The sequence below is a fragment of the Bipolaris oryzae genome (genome assembly GCF_000523455.1).
Source record: "Bipolaris oryzae ATCC 44560 unplaced genomic scaffold scaffold_92, whole genome shotgun sequence".
NCBI classification, from domain to species: domain Eukaryota; kingdom Fungi; phylum Ascomycota; class Dothideomycetes; order Pleosporales; family Pleosporaceae; genus Bipolaris; species Bipolaris oryzae.
The window spans coordinates 82,050-108,626 of NW_006911368.1; the positions used below are offsets into that span (position 1 = coordinate 82,050).

A 26,577-nucleotide genomic window follows, 5' to 3' on the forward strand; every position below is an offset into this window, starting at 1 on the left:
AGGCCTGAAGGAAGACTCATGCTTATGTTCCTCGTCGTATACCCGGACTTTGGATAGTAGAGATTGTTCATCAAGTGACTTGATCTCTTGCTCAAATGCCGCGCGTTCAGCCTGAGCGAATTTCTGCAGTTGCAACTCGACAGCCTTCTCAAGCGCTTGATTTTGGGATTTCACTGGTGCTGGTGTGACTCGACTGGATGCAATTGAATTCGATGTGGGAGAAGATGAGGGACGAGGTGATGCTGATTGCGCAGGTGTAGTTGTCGAACCAGGTGAGGCTGGACGAATCTTGGTAGCGCCTGATTTTAGCAATGCGCGTACACGGTCTCGCTTTCGCATTTTGTGTTTAGAATGATGAATAAACGTCATTAGTTAGGTAATTGGAAGAAAAAAGGAGAACGATTTGGTCAACCCGTACTTGTTTGCAGCTACGAGAGGAAGGCCGCGGGGCAGCCTGATAATCAGTTGGCTTCAGCTGCACAGCTACAGCAGCTTCTGCCTGCGTGGCACAGCCTGCATGATGGATATGCACTGCCCCCCAACGTACAGCCAAGAATCAAGTAAATGGCATAAAGAGCTGAATGTAGCTGAACGAATCTAGCGGAACGGACATGAGGCTTAGTTAAATACATATGCATATATAACGGAACTTAGCACGTGACTAGGCTCAGGCTGGTCGTGCGCCCCTCATCTCTTGCCGTAGTATTGGTGGTCAACCCAAGAGAGCAGCAGCATCGAGTCCAGTGCCATAGAACACAATAGCAGATTGAAACACGGCATGGCAATGTACTACAAAATACTTTGGGTCAGGAACAAGCGAGGCAATAATCTCTGTTGAAAAAACTCGAATCAACAGGCGTGACTCAAATGCATTTGTATCTTCCCTCGTATGACAACGTGGGAAGAAGTGTCCCAAAGGGTTTCTATCTAACTATAACAAAATCGCAGCTATATATTTCTCTTAGCTGCTGGAAGCTGGGTGGGTATAAATCGACAAGTAAAATGAAAAGACATGGCCTTGGTTCTCTAGTGCAGAAGCACTACAATGTACAAGTATGGTTAGGCCACGAAACAAGACATTATATTATATAATTACGCCTCTCAAGCGTCCTTGTCCTGTTTCTTGAAGAGGAAGCGCATGGCTTTTACGCGCTCTTTGATAGTGCGTGACTGGGTGACTTCGTAAAGGGGTTTGTGCTCCTCGAAAATATCGTGCTCGCTCTCATAATCGACGTGGACGTAAGCGCGCTCAACGTCGGCAAGACCTTTTTGGAAAGTTAGTGGTCGTTCCCACGCGGACATGTGGTTGTGATAACTTACCTTCAAGCTTTCGCTGCAGGGTCTGGGAGACGTCGTGTGTGATTTTGAGGGGCTGGTCCTCGCTCATGACAATGTCGACTTCCACATAGTACTTTTGTCCAGCGTGGTACGCACGGCAGGTATCGACCTTTTGGATGCGCGTATCGTGTGTGACAACAAGGTAGATGAGCTTGCTGATAAAATCCTTGGGGGCTGACTTTCCGACAAGCAGCCAGACGTGGTCGAAAGCGTTTGCGGCCCACGAGACGAGGATCAAAAGACCGATGAGGATGGCACCAATAGGATCGACATACCAGACGACGCGGCTGCCGACAATGGACATGGCCAGACCGAAGGCGTTGACGATAATATCGTTACGGTGATCGATGAAGAAGACATGGACGGCAGGGTAGCGACGATAGATGAAACAGTAGATGCAGAGGGAGCCTTTGCAGAAAATGGCAGTAGCAACGAAGGCAATGGGGATAATGTGAAGCTCCTCCGAGTCGGTTTCACCACCACCCAGAGCTCTGCCGGATTCGATCTTGTCAAGTGTCAGCAATTGCTTGATCTTGGCGTTGGGAGATACCTACAATCAACTGGATGGCAACAGTCGTCATCAAACAACAAAACATGATGATGCCAATTGTTTCGATGCGCGTCCGTCCGACAGGATACTTGTACACGCTTGGTCTTGCTGCCATGCGGGATGTGACGAGCATGACAATCGAAGATACCAGGTCCATGAAGGCGTCTGCTGCAGTTGCGAACAGCGAAAGCGAGCCTGTGGAAATGGCCGCATACAGCTGGATGACGAATAGACAAAAGTTGACTACGAAGGAGGCGTTTACGGCGAAGCGCACCTTGGGGCCATTTTCGAGCTGGTCGAGGGCAGCCAGGCGCTCTTCGTCGCCGCTTTGGAGAAACTGGTCGATGAGGGCGTTTTGGCGCGTGTAAAACTTCTTCATGTGCCTGGGCTTAGCCAACGGATGTTCCGCTTTCATCTGCTTCTGTGTCACATCTTCTCGGCGATGTCTACCCAGATCAAGCGGGTCGCTGTTGACAGTGATGGCGGCAGTGTGCTTGGCATCGTGGGAGGAGACGCTGTCTCCAGACGACAGCTCTTCGATGGCATCTGTTCCAGGCTGGGCAGCGGCGGCTTGGTTTGCAGACAAGACTTGACCAGCATTGGCTGGAACGTTTGTTTGCTCGGTACCTTGGCCCGGGGATGGGCGGTCAGGTGAAGCTGGGACTATCAGACACAAAAGCGCTACTCCAGACGCCTAAAACATACCATGGGACTCAGGAGACATGTCTTCCGGAAATCTGGTCTGAGGGACGCGTACGTGAGTGTATGAGCGATCGCCAGGATGTATTGCGTGAATGGGCTACGGAAAAGGTATGTACGCCTCAGAACCGGGCAAGCAGGCTCTGTAATAAACACGACGATAAACGCCACCAGCGGCGCTCCTCCCGCTCGCCTCCGTCTAGATTTTTTTTGCACCCAGCCTGGAGTCATTATGACATGGCCGGATTGTTTGGAGGGTGCAAGATTGTGCGAAGGTGCAGGTTGGAGGCGCACGTGTGGGCATGGTGGACGCGGAGCCTGAAACCCGCTAAGCATTCACAACGCTTACTAGCACGCCTTAGGTCAGCTATAATACCGCATTGGGCCAGTTTACATGGGCTTGACCTGATCTTGATACTCCATTATACTTGGCACCTGACAAGCATGGAAGGTATAGAGAAGGATTGTATAGACATTGTTGTTGAGTCTACAGGGCCCCTTTCTCACCGGATCATGGTCAGGCGGTCTGGGGGGAATTGCCGAGAGCCCAAGCAAAGGCTTGGTCGCCTTTACTCGGGTTAAGGAGAGAGGAAGAGAGAGAGAAAAACCCACCCCCGTCCCCACACCACCTTACTGCCCCGCATCCATCTCTTTGAAAGAAGTGGACTTTTGATGGAGCCCGCCGCGTGGACAAGCTCACAGTGGGAACACCCATCTCGTCTTGGCCGGGATGGCTGAAGTTACAAAAGTCGCGGCTAAATGTTCCCCCAACGGCCAAAACCCGTCTCAAGAGCCGAAAGTGGCTTAGTGCAAAGCAGCGATCGTCGCGGAAGGATCCCATCGGCTACACAAAGTTCCACAAAGGGACCACTTCCAACCTCCAGTATTCTTGTCTACTTCTCCCCAGGTTTCAAAACTGCAAAGTCACGACATTGCCAAGCGAGTGCCAGAACGGTACTAAATCCACCCGTGCTTGGCTATACGCGCAAACGCTGTCCCAAAACGTCTCATTGGCCTGCTAATTTCAGCATCGAGCCTCTTCGAACCCCAACTGCTCCAGAAAATCCCATCCAAGCCTCACCCTGAATGCTTTGCACCTCCACATGTCGCCACTTGTCCCACTCGGTGGAAACGAGACTTGAGCCGCATCACATCTCCACCCCTCCAAGATCGCCCGGCCCTGCCAAGTCCCCAATAGCATGACAGATGTCTCCCATGAGCTTCTTGGGCTCGGCGAACCACCACTCCGACTACAGCCTTGCGGCCTTGTGGAATTGCTTGTGTTTAGTCGGCGCAATGCTGGTCGCTCCTGGCACCGTCTGGACCTCCGTCCTCTGCGCGTAGCACCCATCACTCAAGCGGCATCTGAGGCACAGGCCAATGTGTCGAGGTTCCACCGTCTTGGTAATCCCTATTCGTTCTAGGACCGTTATGATCAACGTGATGCGGTTAGTGTCTCTCATGCTATGCCAGGTTTAAAGCAATACATAGTCTGCCATGCCGAGCTTTTAAGTTCCATACCTTCAACTTCAGTTCTTTGGCTTTTGGCTTTAGTTTACTCTTTGAAAGAGTGTGTGTGTCGGATTCCTTTCTTTTCTCCTCTTTTTTCACTTCTCACTTTCTCTTCGTCCATCGTCGCCGGCGACGAGACTGCTGGCAAGTCCGGAATTACCGCACTCATTTCTTGTGCTACATTTTTATCCCCTTCGTAATCATTACCATGGCCGACGAAAAGCCCCAGTGCGGCAGCGAGGCCGATGCTGCTGTCTACGACTTTCCCCTGCACGTCGCTGCAGTTTGTAAGTGCCAGAATTGCGTCATACAAGCTCTCTCTATCTCTCGTGTCTAACACTTAATCAGTCATTGTCTTCTTTGCCTCCATCTTCGGCGCCGGCTTCCCAGTGGTTGCCAAGAAGATTCAGTGGATGAAGATTCCTCCCCCAGTCTTCTTTTTCTGCAAGCACTTTGGTACCGGTGTTTTGATTGCGACCGCTTTCGTTCATGTCAGTACATGTCATTCACAAAGAAAGTTTAGTCAACCTGACTAACGCTGCCTAGCTTTTGCCGACTGCCTTTGCATCACTCAATGACCCATGCTTGCCCGATCTTTTCACCGACGACTACCCTGCCATGCCAGGTGTAATCATGATGGGTTCGCTCTTTGTTCTCTTTGTAATTGAGATGTGGCTGCATGAGAAGACTGGTGGTCACAGCCACGGTGGCGCAACGGGCGAGGCTTTCAACGCAGGAGGACATGCACACGGCGCTGCCGCCGGAGTCCAGGCCAACTTCAACAACCCCATTCGCCGTGTCGAGAGCTATGATTCCCAGAGGACCATGGCCCAGCAAAACGAGAAGCGTGGATGGGCCGAGGAAAACACATACCCAGTCGACAACTTCCCATTCCCCAAGAATGGCAGTGACGAGCTTGATGCCAAGTCTGAGATGCCACCGTGGTTCATCGTCTTCTACGAGCAATACGTGCGCCAGCGCGACGAGATGCTCGCGACCATCAACCGTGCCATGCCCGCCATGCCCAACTACCAGCAACAACAAGCAGCCCAAGCACAGCAGACCAACTCGTACTTTGATGACGACGTCGAGCAAGCTGTCGACCCACTGGTCCTCAAGAAGCAGTCCATGCAAATTACGCTTATTGAGGGTGGTATCCTTTTCCACTCCGTCTTCGTGGGCATGACCATCTCCATCACTGCCGAGGGTTTCATCATCCTGCTCATTGCCATTGTTTTCCATCAAATGTTTGAGGGTCTCGGTCTTGGAACGCGTATTGCCGAGGTCCCTTACCCCAAGAACAGCTGGAAGCCATGGGCACTCGTTGTGGCTTTTGGTACTACCGCCCCCATTGGCCAGGCTATTGGTCTCGTCACTCGAGGATCCTATGACCCCAACTCGGCCTTTGGACTCATCATTGTGGGTGTCTTCAACGCCATCTCCTCGGGTCTTCTCATCTACGCTGCGCTTGTCGATCTGTTGGCAGAGGATTTCTTGTCCGAAGAGGCATCTCACACCATGACTGGAAAGACCAAGACAACAGCTTTCATCTACGTTCTCATGGGAGCAGCTGGTATGTCTATTGTCGGAGCGTTTGCATAAATTCGCTCAAGACATGGGCGTTTCCAACGCTACGGCAATAGTCGCACATCCTGTGACGAAAGTAGCATGCGTTGTTACGCTTCATTCGCCACTCGAGACTTTAACCGCTGCCAAGCTGCTGGAAACTGAACCAGCAAACATGTAGCCTCAGTATACTTTGATACTGGAGAGCTCTTTTTACATTTCCTTTGTGTTCTCTATCCAAGAGATGCCATTAGTGCCATGGAAGGTGGGCGCTAATGGTATCTTTTTCTCATGATTATTGTACGAGTATGGAGAGGTATTCTTGACACACGAAACGGCGCAGAACCATCGAACTGAATCTAAAATCTTATAAAATTTGGGCAGCCATTCGTTCTTTACGTGGTCATATGTTCCTAGTGCATAATGTCATCTTAATCCGTTGCCCACTATTACTATGCTTTGATTCCTTGTTTTCTTATTCTCTGTCCACCCATCCATCCATGTACTTGACCTCTGATATAGTAGAAAATACCGGAAATTGCATACTCATCAATCTTACAATACGCGCGCCAAGATGCTGGAAACAGCTAGTGTCTCGTTACGTAGTGTCGGAATTACCTTTTATGCCCATTGGGCGACTACAAAAGTGAATGTAACGAGCACTCGGTGAGTGCTCGGAAACAGAGATCACCAAGGATCTACGTCGTTCGGCCTAGAACGAAAAGCGACAGGTCTTTGGAAAAAAATGAATAACTCAAAAAGCCAGTAGTTTGCGTATGAACCACAGGAAAAGCAACGAACCAGAGGTTCGCCTTTGAAAAAAAAAAAGAGAGAACAAGAAAGTAACGAGAGCCAGTGGTCCGCCTCGTTGACAAAGAAAGAAGAGAAGGAAGAAGAAAGGTAGCGAGACAGAGGTTCCTTAGCAAACAGGGCAATCCACCAGAGCTTCGCCATTTATCTAGAAAAACAGATGTGGGCGCTACTCATAGTATATGGAAAGAAAGATATGTGCTCGCAAAACTGAGGTCGAGGCCACCATCTTTTATACATGACCTCGCACCATGCCCAACACGCAAATTTCTTTCTGCCAATACATAGTACAAGGGCAAACAGAAAGGAAAAGGGCACACCCGGACACGTCATGCTCCGCAATGTGTGGGTGGCTCCCAAGGATTCGCAATGCCATAACACGATACAAGCAAAGGCGAGGAAAATGGTGATTGCAAATGCCGATACGCCGTTGCGACCGGATAGCGGCATGTCCGGGGCCCAAAAAGCGGGCTCGCAGAGTGCTAGCAGACAGCAGAGTGGTAGAGAGAGGCGTTGCGGGAGACAGCTGGGGCTAGCTTGGCTGGGACAAGATGTCGCAGGTTCGAGGTGTGCCGAGCGTGTCGCTTTGCTTGGCCTTTTGTTTCCCGGAGTGGGGGATTACTTGGCGGGACAGCTGGGCGGGGTGGAGCGCGTACAAGAAAAATCGGGGGGTTGTGAATGGTTTCGAAGGGGGACAGGTGTACCAAGAGCGTTGGCGGTGGGAGAGAGGGAAAGGGCTGAAACGGGAGGAAGAAGGGGCTGTGCAGGTGTCGCAGGTTTGTGACGCAGAAGGGGGCGGGGCGGATAGAATGATAGAGTTCGAGTTGGGTGTTGCCTGGGGATATAGAGTTGTCATGCTGCTGCTGCTGCTGCTGTTGCTGTTGCTGCTGACGGGAGGGTGCCGATGTTGTGTGCGTGTGTGAAGTGGGTGGTTACAAAAATCTTACATTTGGTATCAAAAAGTCGTTGGTGCGGGATATTATCGACCATGTTCGTCAGCAACACCAACATTACAGCATGAATTATTGATTCCGACTACGCCTCGCTCTTCATCTCCTCCTGCAACGCATTCCTGACAATCGCCCCGCACATCTTCGCATACGGGTTCGTCCTCACGCTCATCTCGCGCGCAACCTCATCGCCATACCGCGCTGCTTGCGCAAAATCCTTGCTCGCCAGCTCTTCTAGCTCACTTTTGCTCAGGCCATTAAGTAGAGTCTCTGCCTCTACAGCCTTGAGGTACAGGTATGCACGGTGCGAGTACGCTGTGCGCAGTATGCGGGCTGCATACTCAGATACTGGGTTGCCAGGTGACGAGGAGGGTAAGGTAAGGTGAATGGCACGTGAGAGATCGTAGAACAAATCCTCGATATCCTGTGTTGTTGCGGAGAAGATGGTTTGGCCCTCTATTAATGACGCTTCTATGCGCATTCGCCGTAGCATGGCGCGGTTGACGTGGGCGCTTGCATAGTATGGACAAGCTACTAATGTCTTATTTAGTTGCGTAATTGCGTCTTCTATTGTTGTCTTGTCAGAGTTGCTGGACACATTGCGGATGATGTCGTTTTGCTGCTTCTCGAGTTCTGAGAGTTGAGATGCTGATATTCTGAGATCTGGTGGTAGTGATTTGTCGATTGCTGCGTTGTCTCTTGACTTTGCTACTGATGAAGGTAGCGTCTCTGGGTCGAATAGTGCGTTGAGAATGCGTGCGTCATTAGCCGATAGGCGGGTGTTTGGCATGTTGGCGGCCATGGTGTGTTGAGTGTGGGCTGATGATGGTATGTCGAGCGTCTTACTTAGAGGTTGGTAATATGATGTTTGTCTAGTCGTCAGATGATCAGCTCTGTAATCAGTGTATTACTCTGACATATCGACGTGTAGATGCTGCTCTGATGGTTACTCGGCTTAACGCCTCAACGCGGCTTTTGGCGGCAAAAAAGCCGCTGCACCACCACACATCACCAAACTCTATCACTGCCACATCCTATTCCAAGGCTGAACTATGCGATTTGATCCATGATCAAGGACGGAAAAGAAAAAATCGGTGTACCGGCTCCTCAGTACGCACTGGACTTCTTTTTTTGGCATCGTACATCTACAATCATGCCGGCGCTTCAACAATCCGTCGGATACAAGCGGGCGTTCATTGGCGGGCACCGCCGGACAAACTAACATTGCTTCTGACGGCCGCTTCACGTGCGCTCGGCATAACCGCTTGGATGACGCTGTTTGAGACGAACTTGGTAGTTCACTGGCAAAAGCAATCGGGATTCGGTTTGCGAAGGGAAGTAAGTGGACTCTGCGCAGTAGTGGGAAACGATAAAGATCGCACTGCGTTGCATGTCCTCAACCGGAATCCTCATCACTGCGCTACTTTTGCATTGCAAGCAAGAACTCGAGCATCTAAAACGACTCGGCTGCTTGCTAATAAGGTCTAGAGTTTGTTTTTGTACAACTGTTCAAGCTTTCGTAGTTCACATTATATTTCATCATGGCGCCCGCTGCGATCTCTCCACCCGCATCACCCCGTCCGGATAACGCCACTACTTCAGACATCTCTTCATACCGTGGCTACCACCATGTCCACTGGTATGTCGGCAACGCCAAGCAGGCAGCAGCCTTTTACGTTGCACGCATGGGCTTTGAGCGTGTCGCATACCGTGGACTAGAGACCGGTTCGCGGGCTACTGCTTCGCACGTGGTACGAAACGGCGACGTCACATTCGTACTGACTTCGCCGCTACGGTGTCTGGAGCAAGGCTCGAGGTTTAGCAAGGAGGATGAGCAGTTGCTCAAGGAAATTCATGCGCACCAGGAGAGACATGGTGATGCTGTCAAGGGTAAGCGTGACACACCGCACACGTCCTCTGTGTTCATCAACCAAAAGAAAAATACAATTACTAAAACTATTATCCAGATGTCGCATTCGAAGTCGACGATGTAGACGCCATCTACTCGGCGGCCGTCTCCGCTGGAGCAGTCTCCATCAAAGAACCCTACACACTGTCAGACGACCAAGGCAGCGTGCGCCTCGCCACCATCCGCACCTACGGCGACACAACGCACACTCTAATCCAAAAGTCCTCCTACAACGGCATCTTCCTCCCCGGCTACCGCGCCGAATCCAGCGTCAAGGACCCCCTCTCCGCCTTCCTCCCCTCCATCAATCTCAGCGCCATCGACCACTGCGTCGGCAACCAAGACTGGGACGAAATGGAAGACGTCTGCGCCTACTACGAAAAAGTCCTCGGCTTCCACCGCTTCTGGAGCGTAGACGACAAGGACATTTGCACCGAGTACTCGGCCCTCAAATCCATCGTCATGAGCTCCCCCAACGACGTCGTCAAAATGCCCATCAACGAGCCCGCCAAGGGCAAAAAACAGAGCCAGATTGAGGAGTATGTGGATTTCTATGGTGGCCCAGGTGTCCAGCATATTGCGCTAAGGACTACGGATATTATTTCTGCGATTACGAATCTGAAAGCGAGAGGTGTCGAGTTTATCAAGGTGCCTGAGACGTATTATGAGAGTATGAGGATGAGGCTGAAGAAGGCGGGCATGACGCTGAATGAGGATTTCGAGACGCTGAAGAGCTTGGATATCTTGATTGATTTTGATGAGGGGGGTTACCTTCTGCAGCTTTTCACGAAGCATCTTATGGATCGGCCGACGGTGTTTATCGAGATTATTCAGAGGAACAATTTTGATGGATTTGGTGCGGGCAACTTTAAGAGCTTGTTCGAGGCGATTGAGAGGGAGCAGGAGTTGAGGGGGAACTTGATTTGAGCGAGAGGCAGAGCTGAGGTGAGGAGGTGTGAGCGGCGTTCAAGGCATTTTCCTGGAGTTTGGTCTAGCGCGGACAAAGGGTCTGCTGCACGTATTGCATATTGATATTTCTCAATTCATTATCTATTTCCATATCATCTCGAGTCATGGTCCTCATTTTCTTTCCACTGATTTTGTCTTTCGCTCTCTACTCTATGCATTTTGATAGTGTTTTTCTCTCAAACATTACATCGAGGCTATTCAACCCAACAACCTACATGGGTAGATTCCATATGAAATCCAAAGTCCCGTCATCAAACCCCTGAAAACTCTGTGGCCCGCTATCTAAGCCAAATGGTGCCATTGCAGGATCAAAAGGTAGTGCAAGCCAGTCATCATCTGGCATGAGATTCGTCACGTTTTCTGCAAGCGAAGAAAGATGTGATTGCCCGGCGTTGTGGTTGTTCAAAAAGTCCATGCCCGTTGTTGCGCTCTTGAGGTCAGCGGATGTATCACGCGAGGGAAGTCGTGGTGGTCGTGAAGAAACAACAAAACTTTCACGGAGACGGGCGACGTGCAGGTCAAGGAGTGTTGCATAGCGCGACGCCAGGTGCATATCGTCAAGAGTACCTAAAATGTTAGTAATAATGCATAGTCGGAGCGTAGATAATACTCACTTGCACGAAGTGCCCGGATAGCCGCGTCAAGAATGTCTAGACACGATTGTAGCTTTTGATTGCGTGAGCCCAAGCTTAGGCCCTTGATTAGGTATATCGACGATGTTGTGATGCGTAGGAATATTCTCACTGGCGAGTAGCGCAGTGCTCCTGTTTCTGACAATTGGCAGACCTTTTGCAAAATCTGGCAGCTTCCATCAACCACCTCCTGGATAAAGTCGTAGTCTCTTGGCTCGAGATTGAAGGGAAGGTTGTCTTCTTGAGGAACGTCTGGGTCGGTCTCGGCAAGTGTGCGTTCGACGACTGCTTGCATGCCTAGCGAGTTGGTATAGATGCGGACATATTGATACTCTATGTGAAGCATGTCATGCAATCCGACTTTGAGCTCTGCGAAGTATCAGCATTGAGCCTTTCACGTGTTTAAAGAAAGGAGACGACTTACTGCAAGGATCAAGATACTTCTTCCTCCACGAGGTCAACAAAGGCTGGAAGTGTTCCAGCAAGCCTATGTATCGACCCGTGCGCAACAGACTCCTTGTAGTAGTTGTGTTGGGATATATGGTATCAGAGATGGAACGTGCAAGCTTGGTAAGCTCTACCCAAGCACTCATGAACGACTGCCATTGCTCTACAGCACCTGTCGCTGAGTCGACCGGAATCTTTTCCATCAAGGCATGATTGAGACTCTGCGGGATCATCGAGGTGCAACCCAGGCGCCACGAGAGCTGTTCAAGCAGCACGTATAGGAGCTTCCGAGCTCGGATCCTTCGTAGGATCAGATATTCGGTCGAGAACTTTGGGTAAGATACTTGATCTTTGTCGATTCTTGCATTGTCTTCAAAGAGACCCAACTCTTGAGCCAAAGACAAGGCGCAGCCCATCAACATCCAAGACATGCGATCAGAGCGCTTTGCAGGTTCTATGACATCCTCAAGCCATCTGTTTGAGGTCACGTCTCCTTCCAGGAGCTTTGCACCCTCTTCAGTGGTATTGTTGGCGCCAATCATGAGCTCGCAGTCCCAGCCATCTGCAGCAGTTGGGAAGTGAAGGGCGCGAGGATGCCACTCGGATAGCAGTAGCAATGCTTCAATGGATCCGATAGTCCTGCTCTGTGCCTTGGACGGCTTCACTTGGCCCAGCATGATTTTCATGATGAAACGCTGACATTGCTCCCAGAGTCTGTCATGGACAAAGTAGCCTCGCGATGCGCCACCTACCCCAGGGAGGATATTGTATCGAGACGAAATCATCAAGATAGTGGTACAGAGAAATGGATCCAACGCAATCAGTGTGTAGTGGTTTTCATGATGCGAATAAAACTCTCCTAGTATGGGCGACAAGGGCGAACAGTTCTTGAAGAATAGATCAACGTACGTAACGGCTTCATGCGCGGAGAACCAGCCCATTTGCACAAACCGACATGAAGTCCATATCTTCAGAGTCTCAGGCGACGGTGTTGACATCTGCACTGGTTGCGCTCTGAATGTGTGAAATGGCGATGACGGCACACCATTGTCGTAAGCAGATGGCCCTGACCTGGGCGTCTCGTATGCCTGAGACCCTGACTGCTCTTGGTTGTCAATGGCGTCGCGATGATTTGCGGCCTCAAACAACAAATTCAACGCATCGCTGCCGCTAGAAACCACCGTCCTCATCACGGAATGAGCTAGATCTGGCTGAGACGACGAAACGCGACGAAGATGGCTGTGTGGAGACTGAAATTCCGGGCGATGGTGGCCGCCGTTAACATGTGGGCTACCTCCCGGGGTGAACCCATGCGTCGAAATGGACGATCTGTGGCCACTGGGCGAGGGATGAACGACGGGTTGTGAATTTGACTGGGGCTGGGCAGGCTCCTCGTCTTCATTCTCTCTCGCCTCTCCCGGCTTGCGTCTCTTGACCCATGAGCGCTCCGACCGGAAGACGCATTCGCGCATCTCTCGCTTGCATCTTTGGCAGGGAGGCTTTAGCTCTCCGCCGTCAGGGCCGGTTCCCAAGATACATTTGGCCTTGCGTTGCCGGCAGTTGATGCAGGCCTTGTAGGCGCGCTTGAAGTCTTCCGGGTGGGTCCGCTTCTTGCTTGATGCTGAATTTGCGTCCTGTTGGCCAGTGCCAGTGCCGGTCATGGAATCATCCGCTGTGGACATTCTGCGTCGCGTAGTAAGGTGATACAGCGGATGGAGAAGGAATTGCGCTGTATTAACGGACCCGCGGGTACCGGCGACAATGACTGGATGACGGTGGGAAAATCTCGTCCCGCCTCGGCTATCCGCGGGCACAAGGCCGTGACATCCGCCCTGTGCATGCAGCACTGCCATCACTCAGGGAATTTTGTCAATGCCCCTGTTCTGTGTAACTAATATGCATATGGCTCGAGGGGTGGGTCGGAAGAAGAATCATATGCATTCCACCGGCCTTTGCCTTCTCTGTGGACCTGCTGTGGGATACAAAACTACCGGTGTACACCAAAGCGGCAATGGCAAGCATCGAGAAGTCTACCGTGTACACTTAGTAGTAGGGACTGTTTCGTTCTCTTATGACTAATCAACTTGATAATACCATAAGACGGGGGATTCTCAGTTTTACTTGTAGTATTACTTTTACAGGGAATTTGCTCTATCCAAGCAAGCTTGTTGCTGCTCGCTACTGAAGCTGCAAAGGCAACCTTTGTAATGGTTGCTGGGATTACGGACCAAAGGTTATTTGGATCAAGGAGATAAGCAGGAATATAACCATTCCTTTACAGAAACGCAGCAGAACAGTCGCCAGATGGTATAATCGCTCAAAAGATGTACATGATGCTCGCTTTTCGTGTCTCGTTCTAGCAGAGGCTAGATGCCCAAATGATATCGACTTTTCGCGCAAGACTTTTGTTACCCCAAACGCCGGCATCGCATAACAAACTTGGAGTCGTGGCCATTTCATGGCATATTCAAGCGGAAAATACGTTTACCAGTCATTTTGCATCGAGCCTACCAACGGCACGGAGGCCACAGTATCGGTCGCATCCAACAAGGGGGCCTGTGACACTGGGACGTTAGCTTTAGCTGCAGCAGCTGCAGCAGCTTGGGCTAGTTTCTTCTTTTTCTTCTTACTGAGCGTAGGAGCAGAAGCCTTGGTAGTCATTTCGCCCCCACCTGCAATGCTGTCAGGCCACTCGAACGTCCATTGGCCACCTTCCACAAACGGGACTTTTCTGATGAATTTGGAGACATCCGACTGCTTCCTCAACGCTTCCAAATAGCCAGCTACCTCGCGCAGTACGTCACCCTGCATTTGTTCAGGTGTAGCTGAGAATTCTGGAATCTCGAGGAGGTTGTACGGCTGTGCATTGGCCTTGAGAGAACTGTCGTCAATGAGAACCGTGTTGTGTTGACCAAAGCGACCGCCAGCCTCATAGTCCGGATGGTAAGATTGAATTTGACTCCGGCTCCATACCAGTTTCAAATTCTTATACACTTGAACATTTTGCTGGTAATTTGCCGGTGATAGACCGAAGCTGTCGCGCGCCCATTGGGCTACGAGCTTTGAGCGGAAATCGTTGTCCAGAGCCTGATTGACGAGCGCCTTGACATTGTCTGGCCTGGCGCTTGACCAAACCATGACCTTGAAGTTCTCAAACAGGTAGCGTAGAAAGGGCTTCAAGAAAGGACGCTCGATCATAGTCTTCGCATTGCGATTGGGCCGATACAGAACTGTACCATTAAGGTCCAAAATGACCAACATCGGGCCTGGGGTCTCGGTTTCAGATGGTTCTCCAGCAGATTGCTCCATGTACTCCTCTGTGGGCTGTGGCGCAGGAAGCATGATCTTCTCGTCACCATAGCGCCCCTTCTTTTCAGTAGCAGGAGTTTGCTTAGGTCCTTTGGATACACTGTGACATTTGTTAATCCGGTGCCAGTCGGCTTCGTGAGAAGCAACGCAGTGGAGGGTGCCATACTCTTTCTGTTTGGCGTGGCCATTGGCAGCATTCACAGGCTTTGATTTCTTGCCCGGGTAATTTGGCGCCCTGTGAATATTAGCATTGTGATTCTTGAACTTTGCGCCCTGAAACAAGGCATCAATAGCATACTGTATGTCCTCGTTCCTCGCATTTTGGGGAAAGTTTGCCTGGGTATGCATTGCGTGATGCTGCCCCCGATTTCCAAACATCTGTCGTTGCTGGTGGTGCATAAATGGCAGAGGGCCATGGTGGAACGGAGGTCCAAATGGCGGTGGCTGTCCAAACGGCGGCGGCCCATGTTGCTGCATATGCGGAGGCAAATGTCCTGCCAAAGCATCTGGACCCGGTGGATAGTTTAGTGGGGGTGGAGGCGGAGGTGGAGGCGCATGATATCCATGACCGTTGTGCATCATCCACTGATGGTAGGCTTGTGCGTGGAGGTGGGCTCCATAGTCGCCATATGCTTGTGGGTTGTTGAACATGTGCGGAGGTACAGGGGGCGGCATCAGCGGAGGCGGCATGGGAAAGTTGTTGTTCCACGGGACTCCTGGTGATCCATATGGACCCGGGGGCCCTTGAGGGGCCTGGGGAGGGGGAGGAAGCTGGTTCTCAAAGGCGCCCAGATCCTGCTCTCGATGGCCAAAGCCACCAGGCTGGAAAGGCAGCGCATTAGGGTTCCATGAATCGTTCATGCTGGAGCCTGTGGCGGTGCAGGCAAGCGCGTGCTCTGGAAAAGGACTATGTCGACCTGTGGTGGTCTTGGAGTTGGCGATGTTAGTGGACGAAGTTGCGACTGGAGCGCAGTGGGGGATGCTGTACCGAGCTGACGCGATGGCGGCCATTGAGCACGTGCGCTGGCGGTGAGGATGACTTGGAGACCAGAGAGGAATGAGGAGTGAAGAGCAGGGCGAGGTGACGATGCAGTGCCCGAAGCATGAGCCCAGCTGATGACGCCTCGCTGTATGGAAATTTGGGCGCGCAACTGCCTGCCCGTCAGCCCTATCGGCGAATCGAAACCCCGACGGCCATGTGGGGTCCACCGAAAAGTCGGGTAGCGCAATCTGGGGTGTTTTCGCGACGCTCCACGCCAATCCAAGAACTGTATCTCACAACCTGGTGATTCCGCAGTGGGGACTTGATATACATGCCCGCGATGGTGCTTGCAAACAAGCTCGACCGCAACCTGCGCGCAGCAGAAGAAGAGAGCACGGATGGCGAAGACTACTACGAGGTTACGGACCGGTCTTCTTCTGCCTCTGTAATCGAGGCAGATGAAGGCGGAAACGTCATCAGCTCCGATGGCGAAGAAGATGCGGGGTTTGAAGATATGGTGAGCATCATACAGGACAATTGACAAGTGGTTCGTGCTAATATAAACAAGCCAGGTGCCGAAAACGACGACGACGACCAAGTAAAGGCGCAAATGAGCAGAGTCTCATTCGGCGCATTAGCCAAGGCCCAGGATGCACTTTCGAAATCGTCTGACCGAAAACGCAAGCGAGGCGACGACACATCAAAATCACAAGAAGACAAGCTGGAGGCGTTGAGAGAGCGGTTACGGCAGATCAAGGCTGAGAAGCTTGCAAGTGGTGCGCAGCCTAACAAGAAAGCAAAGACATCAAGCAAATCCAAGGCGAAGCCCATCCAGAGTGAAAGTGGCGACAACGACGATGCCAGTGACAGCGAAGGCTCTGATTCAGATGCCGCGCCCCATGCGCGATCAAGCAAACACGCCCCAGCCGTCCAGTCGAGCAAGCGCATGGTGTCGCGTAAACGCCAGGTGGTTGAGGTCAAGAAGCCCGTCTTCCGAGACCCACGATTTGATAACGTGTCCGGGCCCCGGCCAGAGGAGCATGTGGTTGACAAGCGCTATTCCTTCCTCAACGACTACCGGGCGTCTGAAATCGCAGAATTGCGTAGCACCATCAAAAAGACAAAGAACGAAGAGGAAAAGGAGCGGCTTAAAAAGAAGCTTTTATCCATGGAGTCCCAGCAGAAGGCAAGAGAAAACAAGGAGAAGCTCAAGGAGGTCGCACGCGAGCACAAGAAGAAGGAAAAGGAATTGGTCAAGGAGGGCAAGAAGCCATTCTTCTTGAAGAAGTGTATGTCCATGATCGCGCCTCTACTGAACCGTCCCGTACTAACCATACATTCTAGCCGAGCAAAAGAAGATTGCGTTGGTCGACCGATTCCAGAATATGAAATCCAAGCAGCGCGACAAGGTCATCGAACGCCGTCGCAAGAAGGTCACTGCCAAAGAAAGGAGGAACATGCCCGATGCGCGGCGCACTGCTTAACAGCTTTCGTGTGGGGCGTATTCACACGTGCAAAAGCATTAGGATCAATTCCATATACCCAAACAGCAATGCAGCATTTTTGCATACTGTCGAGTTTTGCTCTCTTACATATACCTTTGGCCCTGTGCTGTTAAGAATGGATGTCGCTTACAGTCTCTTACGATCAATCGATAAGCCACGGGATGCACTCAAAAGCATGGTAGATTCACGCTTGGACCTTAAGGCCCGAGGACCAGGAATCTAGATCTACTTAGCTGCTCTTCAGCCTCGTGCTTGGCAGGGACACCCGAATTCAGCCCCTAGCACTATCCATTCGATACGCTACAGAACGCCTTCTCCCACGGAGTGGATCTACCGGACTTTTCCTTGGCCAGCGGGCGGCGCGATCTCATCCTCGCTATACCAGAATAAGTTGGTTGTAAAAAGCTCACCCGCATACCTTGACTCTTGCCCCAACCGTTACCCCTTTGAGAGTTCGGGTACCACCTTATTTCGCTTCAAGCATGTTGTGTCATCTGTTAGTAGGGAGAAAGCGAGCAGAATCTCGGAGGCGCCGGTCTACCTGACCAGGAATCCTCTCCGTTCTGGAATGCTCAGCTCGTATGTAGCGCCACCAGAATAACCCTGAATCGAGAAACATTCTGCCATGTATATATGCTAGTTATCATGCCTAAGTGAGGCTGCACTGGATAAGACTATTCCATTCAGCAAATACAATTCCAGCAGCCGGTCGTAGACCATTCCACTCATTCAAGATGCGCTCGTTTACCGCTTCACTCCTTTTGTCTTTGGCGACAGCCACCTCCGCTACTGAACAAGCCCAGTGCGACTTAATTGCCGACGTTGTTAATGTTTTACATGCCGTTCCATACGCACCGGAACTGTGCTCGTCATTGCTTCAGTTTTCCACTTCAACTGTCACCTCCACGGCTGTGAACACCGTGACGGACACCAGACCCACAGAGGTCACAGAGACACTCACCGCGACGGAGACGCTTACCCACACGGAGACGCTCACTACCGGTACCATTACTAGTACTACTGATGGTGTCTCAGTGGCCGTCACTGAGTAAGTCTGCTTTTTAGGAATACAAATTGCGGCTGCTGATTTGTTCAGAACCACCACGGTCCCAGCATGCCCCACAATCACTACCATCCTCAAACGAGGTGATGTTCTCGAGATTGCTTCCACCAGCACGACTTGCACCGGAAAGAAGTCTGCAAGCAGTGCAGGTGTTTATCCCACCTATCCCATCAGCGCTGCCCAGGTCTCGCCAACAAGCACCAGCTCTACTACGTGCTCCAGTTCTACCTCTACAAAGTCTTCTTCGACTAAGTGCTCGGAAAGTTTGAAGCCGACTTATGATGGATCCTACAACACGGAGGATTCTTATCCCACTGGTTCCTCGAGCACTCTGAAGCAAGCTTACGCTGATTCCTACAACACCAAGGAGTCTTATCCTACTGGTTCCTCCAGCGTTGACGGATCCTATTACGCAGCTAGCTCCAGCGGTGTTTACCCGCATTATGCTGTTACCTCGAGCATCATTCAGCAATACCCCGCTGCTTCGAGCGTCATTCAGCAATATCCTGTTGCTTCGAGCATCATTCAGCAATACCCTGCTGTCAACTCGAGCATTTACCAACCATATCCTGTTGTTAACTATACCACTTCGACAACACCCTCGGTAACACCCTCGGTAACACCAGTCACACCCACCCCCACCCCTACTCCCACTCCAGTCGTGTTGTGTGCAAAGGCACCAGAAGAGCTACAGCAATTCGAGTGTGAGAAGATTACCGAGGGCTGTGGATGCCTTGGCCTGCAAGCGCCTACAACGACTGAGACCATCGCTGAAATTACTTCTGTCGTTGAATATGCAACAACCACGGCTACGCTCCAGGTCACCACAGTTCAGGAAGAAACGCTTACGCTATCTGTAAGTCTAGTACGCTCTGTCGCAAAGATATAGTCTAATTTGTTCGTGTAGGTTGATGCAACTGAATACATTACCCCGACAGTAACTGTTGTTACCAAGGCCACTGAGACAGCGGCTCCACCTGATTTCAACACCGACGCCAACAACTGCGGTTCATGCGGCAACGTAGTAAGTTCCCAATACCTTGTCAATCACGCCCCACAACCAACTAACACCACCATAGTGCCCCAACGGCGGTAGCTGCTCCAACGGCGTGTGCCAGAACCTGAACCCGAACCCCCAATGCGCCGGCGCCACATGCCGCAACTACATCTATTGTGGTAGCGGCTGTCTCTGCGGCTCCGTCGTTGGTGGCGGCGGTCTCTGTGTCCCCGGTACCACATCATGCAGCAGTCCCGCGTGCAAGGCAAACTCGGACTGCGGTCCCAACCAGTTGTGCGTCATCAACACGTGCTGCAGAGGTGGTGCCGGCATGTGCGTCTCCGTTCAAACTTCGTGTGTCAACAATGCTGCCCCGAGGATGTTGTTTGTGCGACGACCCAGTGAGGGAACTGTCTCTGGATAGAGTTTGGGAATCTTACTGTAGAAGCATAATTTATGCTTACGCAACCTTATTTTAACACAAACCGTTAAGCTATGTACTAGATCCTTAGAGAGACTTGGATATCAATATTTTCTGATTTCTCTTCTGGAAAAATTATAGTGTAAATATGAAGCGTTTCGCAGATAGGCACAAAGTATATTTGTTATCAGTGAGTTGAGAAGAACTCTTAAGGAGAAATTTCATGTTCAGATGAGACTGCATATATGTATATACAGTAACGATTTAAGCCTAGATCGAAACTGACAGATCCCCAAGAAGTGTCCTTCCTGGACCTCAGTTCAGAGTATGATGACAAGAATCTTCACCAACCGCACCGACTAACGCGTTCAGCTATTTCTTACTCTCTCTCTCTCTCTCTCTTCAAAGGTCAAGATAAGACAAGTACAGCTCAACCCCCCCGTACTTTCAATCATGCTCAAGCTGGAAATACCAAGTACCGTCAAGACGTGGCAAATATAAACATGTCTCTGTCCTACCAAGCCTACGAACACCATTTCCACGTGTCTGCGCCGGCACCGCCACTCTGACCTGCGCCCTCGGCGCTGTACTCGTCCTCGTATCCTGATAGTTTGTAAGAATAATGGCGTTGGACCTGGAGCTGCGGTTTATAACCGTAACATTGACGTTTTGAGTGATGAGGATGTCTGTCGGGACAGTCATGTGGAAGTCGACAAAGTTGCTGGGTGACCATGAGGCTTGGGCTGCTTCTTGGGTGCGTGCCGGCTGGTCGATCGCCCATTGAAAGGAGAGGCGCCCGATAGTGTTGACAGGGTTGGGGGCAGAAAGTGCGGATAGACAGGAGCCCTGTCGGGGCGAGAGGGCTTGCGAGGGAGGGAGTGCCGCAGCAGATGCGAGGGAGGTCATGAGGAGGGTGGAAAGGAGGTATTTGAAGGCGTGGTGAAACATGTTGATGTTTCTGTGATGGGATTCGCGCTTGATCGGCTGGAATTGATAGATGGGTGACTGATAAGGTCTTTGCTTGGGCAGGCCGGTGGAGATGAAGATGGAGTTTTGTCGTTACATAGCAGTACTTTATATACTATATGCAACGAGAGACTACGAGATAGATAAACACGTGCCCGTGACATGCGGACTGTACGGAACTTCCCTACCTATGTCACTGTAGAGTACGCACATACTATTTTCAGCTTACGCAGGTTTTTCAGAGTAAGTGCTTAGTAGTCTGACTCATCTCACCCGGTTTCACGATCGATCTATAGTGCGGACCAAAAGGCAATTGGGACGAGTGAATACACAGTTGACGGAACCATCTACCTGCGCCTTTCCAAGGTTATGTACACTGTATATATGCTTGTAGAAATCACTTAACATAACAAAAAGGGCAGTAGTAAACAATCAATTCAATCATAATATTGAAGTAATGCTATGAAGCGCTGGAGCTCCAGACTTTTCCGCAGGTTGTTGATCTTGATATTAGTAGAGTGGCTCTCGAGGAACGGAAGTGGCCGTATATCTCAGACAATGGAAACGGCTAGTTTAGTATCAGCATTTTACCACATTTGGTGGTGGTTTGGTGGCTCTCCGTCAATCGGTGAAACCGGGCAATTCAGATCAAGCGGAGTAGTCTACCTAAACGAGTTAACTCTACCGCAAAATATCAGCACTACTATAACATCATCTTAAATAAACTCTCGATCAGATAGACATGATAACTCTGCATTTACTGTAACGAAGTATACACTAAACAGAATACTGATAGCAACTTTACAGCACCAGCAATAAGGGCTCCAAGCGAGCTTCATGCCATCTGTGCTGGATGTTTTTATTTCCAACTTCACCAATTAACCGATCGAGTGGCCTGTCTAGAGTACGGGTATTCCAGTCCACTGAGAGAAGAGTAGTGAAGGTACCGAAAGTTAAATAGATTGAGGCTTACGGTGGCCCATGCTAGACCCATATTAATCACTGCATGTAAGCAGATCTACCCGTCAATCAAGCCATCTTCATAGTTAACAATTGCATATCAGTATACCCTGATTAGCTATTAGCAGTTATGTAGGACAGATGGTATTCCCTTAGTGATGGCACCGGATACTCAAGGTTCGAATAGGACAGAATGTATATACAGGTTCAAAAATCTTCGAAATGGGGATGTGATAAGGCATGATACCAGCCTTAGATAGATAATACGCTACTCTTTTGAAGATAGCTACGATTACAGTCAGCACTAATCAGAGCTTCATATCTCCTTAGTAATATCGACCATTCTAGGTTATGACGTAGCCATTTCGCAGATCGCTAGTGCGAAATCTGGATAGCCGGCCCACATTTGAAGCTTTGGGAACAAGCTCTAGATCTACCCGTAGCTCTCATAGCCTGGGTGAAGGGGCAAAGGTTATTGACTGCCCCCATATGAGCTGAGTGTCACCCTCAAAAGACAGGTGTCTGCGTAAGTGCGACGCTATTTATAGTTTTCCCTTCTCTCTCTCTCTTTTTTAACTCTCTTACCTCTCTCTCCTTTCTGCGTATACCCCTCTCTGTTTCTCTCTCTCTTCTTTCCTCTTTTTTTCACTTTAAGAGATAATAGTTAAGTGATAGAAGTAAAAAGTAGAAAAGAAAGTAGAAAAAGGGAAGAACAAGGTAAAGAAAAGAGATGGATAAGTAAAATAAAACAGTAAAGAAAGGTGCAATTTCTCTCTCTTTTTTGCAAGAAGATAGAAATTCTACGCTACACAGGGATGTCCTACTTATATGGGTGATGAATAGCTTATATGGGGGTGACTGATAATCTTTGCCCGGTGAGGGGGACCTAAAGGGCCCCCAAATGATTTTTCTCAGTCCAGAGTATCGTAGCAGTTGGGCCTACTTCTGAAGGTGTTTTAGTTCATTTTAAGCCCTAGTATCTCTTGGTGTTGTGAATACGGCTTATAAACAGAGCTGAGGAGATGTGTAGCGTTAGCTCTGTATTACCCCACTATCCATCCCCTGTTATAACTACCTACTACTCTGGCTGCCGTGGCTGCTCGCTAATGTCGCTCTTCTAGCTACCTATCAATCGAGCTACTTTAATCAGCCCTTCTCGTCCGAACTCTACGTAGCTACTACTAACACTTCAATCGATTTTCTATGTTTGACATGCAGCATCACAAATCGATTTTCTTAAGGAAAAATAGCAAGCCACGCCCCCAACCTACCAAAATCAAATATGAAATAGAACAACTACTACAGCCGAAGTACTAGGGATTCTAATATACACCCTCCTATCCATTCCACCACAGACCATCCATAGACATATACTCCCAACGTCTCACTAAACCTATCATATTCAGAAAAACAACTAAGGTATTCCAACAGCCAATCACATCGCCCCTCCTCAATGCGCTGACACCCCACCCCTACCCTTAAGAACCGCCTTATAACATGCAGCTAAAGCCGCAAAATGATGTACGCCAAGTCCTGCACTACAACGACATAACCACAATTGCAACTGCAACGGTACTTGCACTTGCATGTAACTCAACCGCCCAACGGCTCAACCCCCACACCCACCCACACACACACATACGCCGCTCCCCCGCTGCCCGCCCCGCGGATTAACGCTCGAAAGGGCAGGTACATTTGGTGGGGGGGAAAAGCACGACATACCCGCATCACTCCCTATACTTGTTTTTTTTTCGGTCAATCGATCAACAAAGAAGGATGATTACTGTTGGAAGCGGGGTTACGGCAGGACGACGGACGAAAAAAGAGAGATAACAGGATGAGAATACTGGGATAATAGAAAGGTATATAAAACCTTGTACTTGCGTAACCTCGATGCAAAACATAGTCTGTATCTCTCCGATTCCATTAATCTCTATACTGGTCAATTTTGTACATAATTTTGTACTGCATAATGGGGTCGTGGCTCCTCCTTCTCCTCCCCCTCCTCCCCCTCGTGCTTCTCCTCTCCCAAGCCAATGCTTGCCAACGCGACTGGTCCCTCCTCCACACCCGCATCAGCCGCCACACCCACTCCCCCAGCAAACATACAACCCGCGATGAACCAACCTACCCGCCCCTCCTCACCCCCACCGAATCCCTGCTTCTCAACTCCTTCGATGCCGTCGCTCTGCGCACATGGTCCTCGTACTACACGCACGGCGACCATCTCGGCACGCACAACCGGACCATGGCGGAGTGGACGGCTGAGAAATGGCGGAGCGCGGGGTTCAGCGAGGTGAGGTTGGAGGAGTTTCCGATTTGGTATACGTATCCTGAGCGGTCGGCGCTGCGGTTGGAGGATAGTGGGGGGGAGGTGCTGCATGAGGCGCGGTTGGTGGAGGATGTGTTGGCGGAGGATGAGACAAGTGGGTTGCCGAATATTATTCCGGCATATCATGGGATGAGTGCTAGTGGGGATGTTAAGGGGGAGTATGTGTATGTTGGGTGAGTTCTTCCTTTTCTCTTTTCCCTCTTGGTGTTGAAATATGTGGGCTGGAGGGCTGACGAGGGTTTTGGGGGGATGGCAGACGCGGCACGCGAGCAGATTTCCAGGTCCTAAAGGATGCGGGGATTGAGTTGAAGGGCAAAATTGCGCTTGCGAACTATGGAGGGATATATCGCGGGACGAAGGTGAAGAATGCGCAGGATAATGGGATGGCGGGGTGTGTGCTTTTTACGGATCCGTTGGATGATGGCGAGGTAACGGTTGAGAATGGGTATAAGGCTTATCCTGGTTTGATGCCCGTGTATTATTCTTTTATTCGAGTGAGTACTAACTGTGATAGATGGTCCTGCGCGGAACCCCTCTTCGATTCAGAGAGGTAGCGTGCGCTTTTCTTCGCTGTACTCTGGTGATCCTACGACTGTTGGTTGGGCTTCTTCGTGGGACTCACCTCGCGGAAACATCTCCCTGTATACACCGTCCATCCCGTCTATCCCTATCAGCATGAAAGACGCGCTTCCTATTTTAGAAGCTCTCAAAGGCCACGGTGTATCTGCCAAGGAAGCAAATCGTAGTGGGTGGACTGGTGGATTCAGCAACATAACTTACGACAGTGGTCCTGCACCTGGTGCACTCCTACATATAGATCATCTCATGAACGGATGGGTAGCCCCCGCATGGGACGTCATTGGTGTCATCAATGGAACTACCGACGAAGTCGTAGTAATTGGAAACCACCGCGATGCATGGGTTATCGGCGGTGCCGCGGATCCGAATTCCGGCAGTGCTGTTTTGATTGAGCTGGCGAATGCGTTTGGCAAGTTGGTAGCAAAGGGCTGGAAGCCAAGGAGAACAATGTATGTCAAGTCCACTCCGAAATCGACATTGGCTAACACAGCACAGCGTCCTTGGTTCCTGGGATGCTGAGGAGTTCGGCCTCCAGGGTTCCACTGAATGGGTTGAAACGAATCTGCCCTGGCTCACAACAAGTGTAGTCGCCTACCTCAATCTCGACATTGCAGTGTCTGGTCCTAGGACCTCGTTCTCCGGAAGCGGAGAGCTACACACAATAGTCGTAGAACAGATGAAAAAGGTCCTGTTCCCCGAAGGCTGGGGCGATTTCCCGACGCTCTACGACATGTGGCACAACACTACCCAGGGAGCAATTCCGCCGCTGGGCAGTGGCTCCGACTATGCCAGTTTCTACCAAAACGGCATCGCATGTGTACGTTCCCACACATCTTAACATACTCTTTCACCACTAACACATCCAATAGATCGACATTGGCTCCGACGGCGGTAAAACCGACCCCATCTACCACTACCACTCCAACTACGACTCGTACGCGTGGATGTCGCGCTTCGGTGACCCAGACTTCAAACTGCACAAGGCAGTCGGCCAATGGCTCACCCTCATTGCCTACCACATTGCCGACGACGCCCTCATCCCCTGGGACCTCCCCAACGCCGCTTCAGTCCTGCAATCCTACCTCTCGGAGCTCAACGAGACAATCACAGACTCTGAATTGTCAGCGGATTTGGATCTCACGCCGCTGGGCGATGCAATTGCAGAGTTTGAGGCGCAGGCTGCGAATATCGCACAGGTTGCTGAAACAGCCGTGGGATTCCAGGATCCAGTGATGCTCGGGGTTGTAAATGCAAAGTACCGGGATTTCTCGCGGGGGTTTGCGTCGTCGGGTGGATTGCCTGGGCGCGAGACGTTCAAGAATGTGATCAGTGCGCCGGGCATTGATAACGGGTATGGGGCTGATGTGTTTCCTGCAGTCACGGATAGTGTGAATAAAGGGGATGCGGGCGCGGCACAGGAGTGGATCGAGAAGAGTGCGAAGGCGGTGTTGAGGGCTGCGGAGATTTTACGGGTGGGGAGTTGAGTTAAGGGTGGTGATGCATATGACTGTGCGTGTGGGCAGACAGAAATAACACAACTCGGCATCTAGCCGTTTTGCAAAAGAGAGTATTGTCGCATTGTGAAACTCGTATGTTGGCCAGGTCGATTGGAATGATGTTGGATAATTGACTGAAAGTGGAGTAGGTAGACGAATCAGGACGTTTGGACCCATAGAACAGCGGTTCATCATCAATCTCGCTTGTAAAGTAGTGCGATGAGTTTACCATCGACGTCACTCTTACACCCATCCCTGCATCTTCTTCTAAGTATGTAACACAGCATGATGCAATAACCACCAGCCCAACCAGCGCCGCACCTGAGACACGGGGGTTTAAGGGAAGGAAAAGCAAAGTCAAAGACGCATGCACACACACATGTGTATTTTGATGCATGCAATGAAAGGAGAGGGCGACAGACCTCAAATCCCCCTATATGCGCGCGTATCGCCAGTAGAAGCTGCGACTCTTCTTCTTCCGTCGCACGCACGCACAAACCCAAGCAGTCCCCGTCATACAATGGGGAAGGGGTTGCAAAAGCGCAAGGATGCTTTTCTTCCAAGGCAGGCGGACGCGCGTGAGTG

The 26,577-nt window shown here is 50.7% G+C and overlaps 10 protein-coding genes across 10 annotated transcripts; 5 read left to right on the top strand and 5 right to left on the bottom strand.

Annotated features, from left to right (window-relative positions):
• Positions 1-1,101: 1,101 nt before the first annotated feature.
• On the bottom strand, positions 1,102-2,612 carry COCMIDRAFT_6497 (uncharacterized protein; the record flags this gene model as incomplete). Its single annotated transcript, XM_007691112.1, has 4 exons — positions 1,102-1,265; positions 1,321-1,843; positions 1,893-2,545; positions 2,594-2,612. The coding sequence occupies 4 exons, from the start codon at positions 2,610-2,612 to the stop codon at positions 1,102-1,104; spliced, it is 1,359 nt and encodes a 452-aa protein (XP_007689302.1).
• Positions 2,613-4,307: 1,695 nt separating this feature from the next.
• On the top strand, positions 4,308-5,701 carry COCMIDRAFT_6498 (uncharacterized protein; the record flags this gene model as incomplete). The annotated part of the gene is made up of 3 exons (XM_007691113.1): positions 4,308-4,386; positions 4,448-4,590; positions 4,646-5,701. The coding sequence occupies 3 exons, from the start codon at positions 4,308-4,310 to the stop codon at positions 5,699-5,701; spliced, it is 1,278 nt and encodes a 425-aa protein (XP_007689303.1).
• Positions 5,702-7,510: 1,809 nt separating this feature from the next.
• COCMIDRAFT_98922 (uncharacterized protein) lies at positions 7,511-8,227 on the bottom strand (the record flags this gene model as incomplete). The annotated part of the gene is made up of 1 exon (XM_007691147.1): positions 7,511-8,227. One exon carries the CDS (start codon positions 8,225-8,227, stop codon positions 7,511-7,513), a length of 717 nt encoding a protein of 238 aa, XP_007689337.1.
• Positions 8,228-8,966: 739 nt separating this feature from the next.
• Positions 8,967-10,261, top strand: COCMIDRAFT_98981 (uncharacterized protein; the record flags this gene model as incomplete). The annotated part of the gene is made up of 2 exons (XM_007691148.1): positions 8,967-9,315; positions 9,393-10,261. The coding sequence occupies 2 exons, from the start codon at positions 8,967-8,969 to the stop codon at positions 10,259-10,261; spliced, it is 1,218 nt and encodes a 405-aa protein (XP_007689338.1).
• Positions 10,262-10,514: 253 nt separating this feature from the next.
• COCMIDRAFT_98934 (uncharacterized protein) lies at positions 10,515-13,043 on the bottom strand (the record flags this gene model as incomplete). Its single annotated transcript, XM_007691149.1, has 3 exons — positions 10,515-10,870; positions 10,918-11,304; positions 11,360-13,043. The coding sequence occupies 3 exons, from the start codon at positions 13,041-13,043 to the stop codon at positions 10,515-10,517; spliced, it is 2,427 nt and encodes an 808-aa protein (XP_007689339.1).
• Positions 13,044-13,866: 823 nt separating this feature from the next.
• COCMIDRAFT_98974 (uncharacterized protein) lies at positions 13,867-15,552 on the bottom strand (the record flags this gene model as incomplete). Its single annotated transcript, XM_007691150.1, has 3 exons — positions 13,867-14,791; positions 14,858-14,926; positions 14,990-15,552. The coding sequence occupies 3 exons, from the start codon at positions 15,550-15,552 to the stop codon at positions 13,867-13,869; spliced, it is 1,557 nt and encodes a 518-aa protein (XP_007689340.1).
• A 461-nt stretch (positions 15,553-16,013) lies between these two features.
• On the top strand, positions 16,014-17,157 carry COCMIDRAFT_6503 (uncharacterized protein; the record flags this gene model as incomplete). Its single annotated transcript, XM_007691114.1, has 3 exons — positions 16,014-16,190; positions 16,242-16,962; positions 17,018-17,157. The coding sequence occupies 3 exons, from the start codon at positions 16,014-16,016 to the stop codon at positions 17,155-17,157; spliced, it is 1,038 nt and encodes a 345-aa protein (XP_007689304.1).
• A 755-nt stretch (positions 17,158-17,912) lies between these two features.
• COCMIDRAFT_98900 (uncharacterized protein) lies at positions 17,913-19,662 on the top strand (the record flags this gene model as incomplete). The annotated part of the gene is made up of 4 exons (XM_007691151.1): positions 17,913-18,226; positions 18,275-19,097; positions 19,149-19,265; positions 19,321-19,662. 4 exons carry the CDS (start codon positions 17,913-17,915, stop codon positions 19,660-19,662), a joined length of 1,596 nt encoding a protein of 531 aa, XP_007689341.1.
• Positions 19,663-20,106: 444 nt separating this feature from the next.
• Positions 20,107-20,607, bottom strand: COCMIDRAFT_6505 (uncharacterized protein; the record flags this gene model as incomplete). Its single annotated transcript, XM_007691115.1, has 1 exon — positions 20,107-20,607. One exon carries the CDS (start codon positions 20,605-20,607, stop codon positions 20,107-20,109), a length of 501 nt encoding a protein of 166 aa, XP_007689305.1.
• Positions 20,608-23,557: 2,950 nt separating this feature from the next.
• On the top strand, positions 23,558-25,980 carry COCMIDRAFT_98877 (uncharacterized protein; the record flags this gene model as incomplete). Its single annotated transcript, XM_007691152.1, has 5 exons — positions 23,558-24,090; positions 24,174-24,379; positions 24,432-24,945; positions 24,992-25,313; positions 25,366-25,980. 5 exons carry the CDS (start codon positions 23,558-23,560, stop codon positions 25,978-25,980), a joined length of 2,190 nt encoding a protein of 729 aa, XP_007689342.1.
• Between the last annotated feature and the right edge of the window lie 597 nt (positions 25,981-26,577).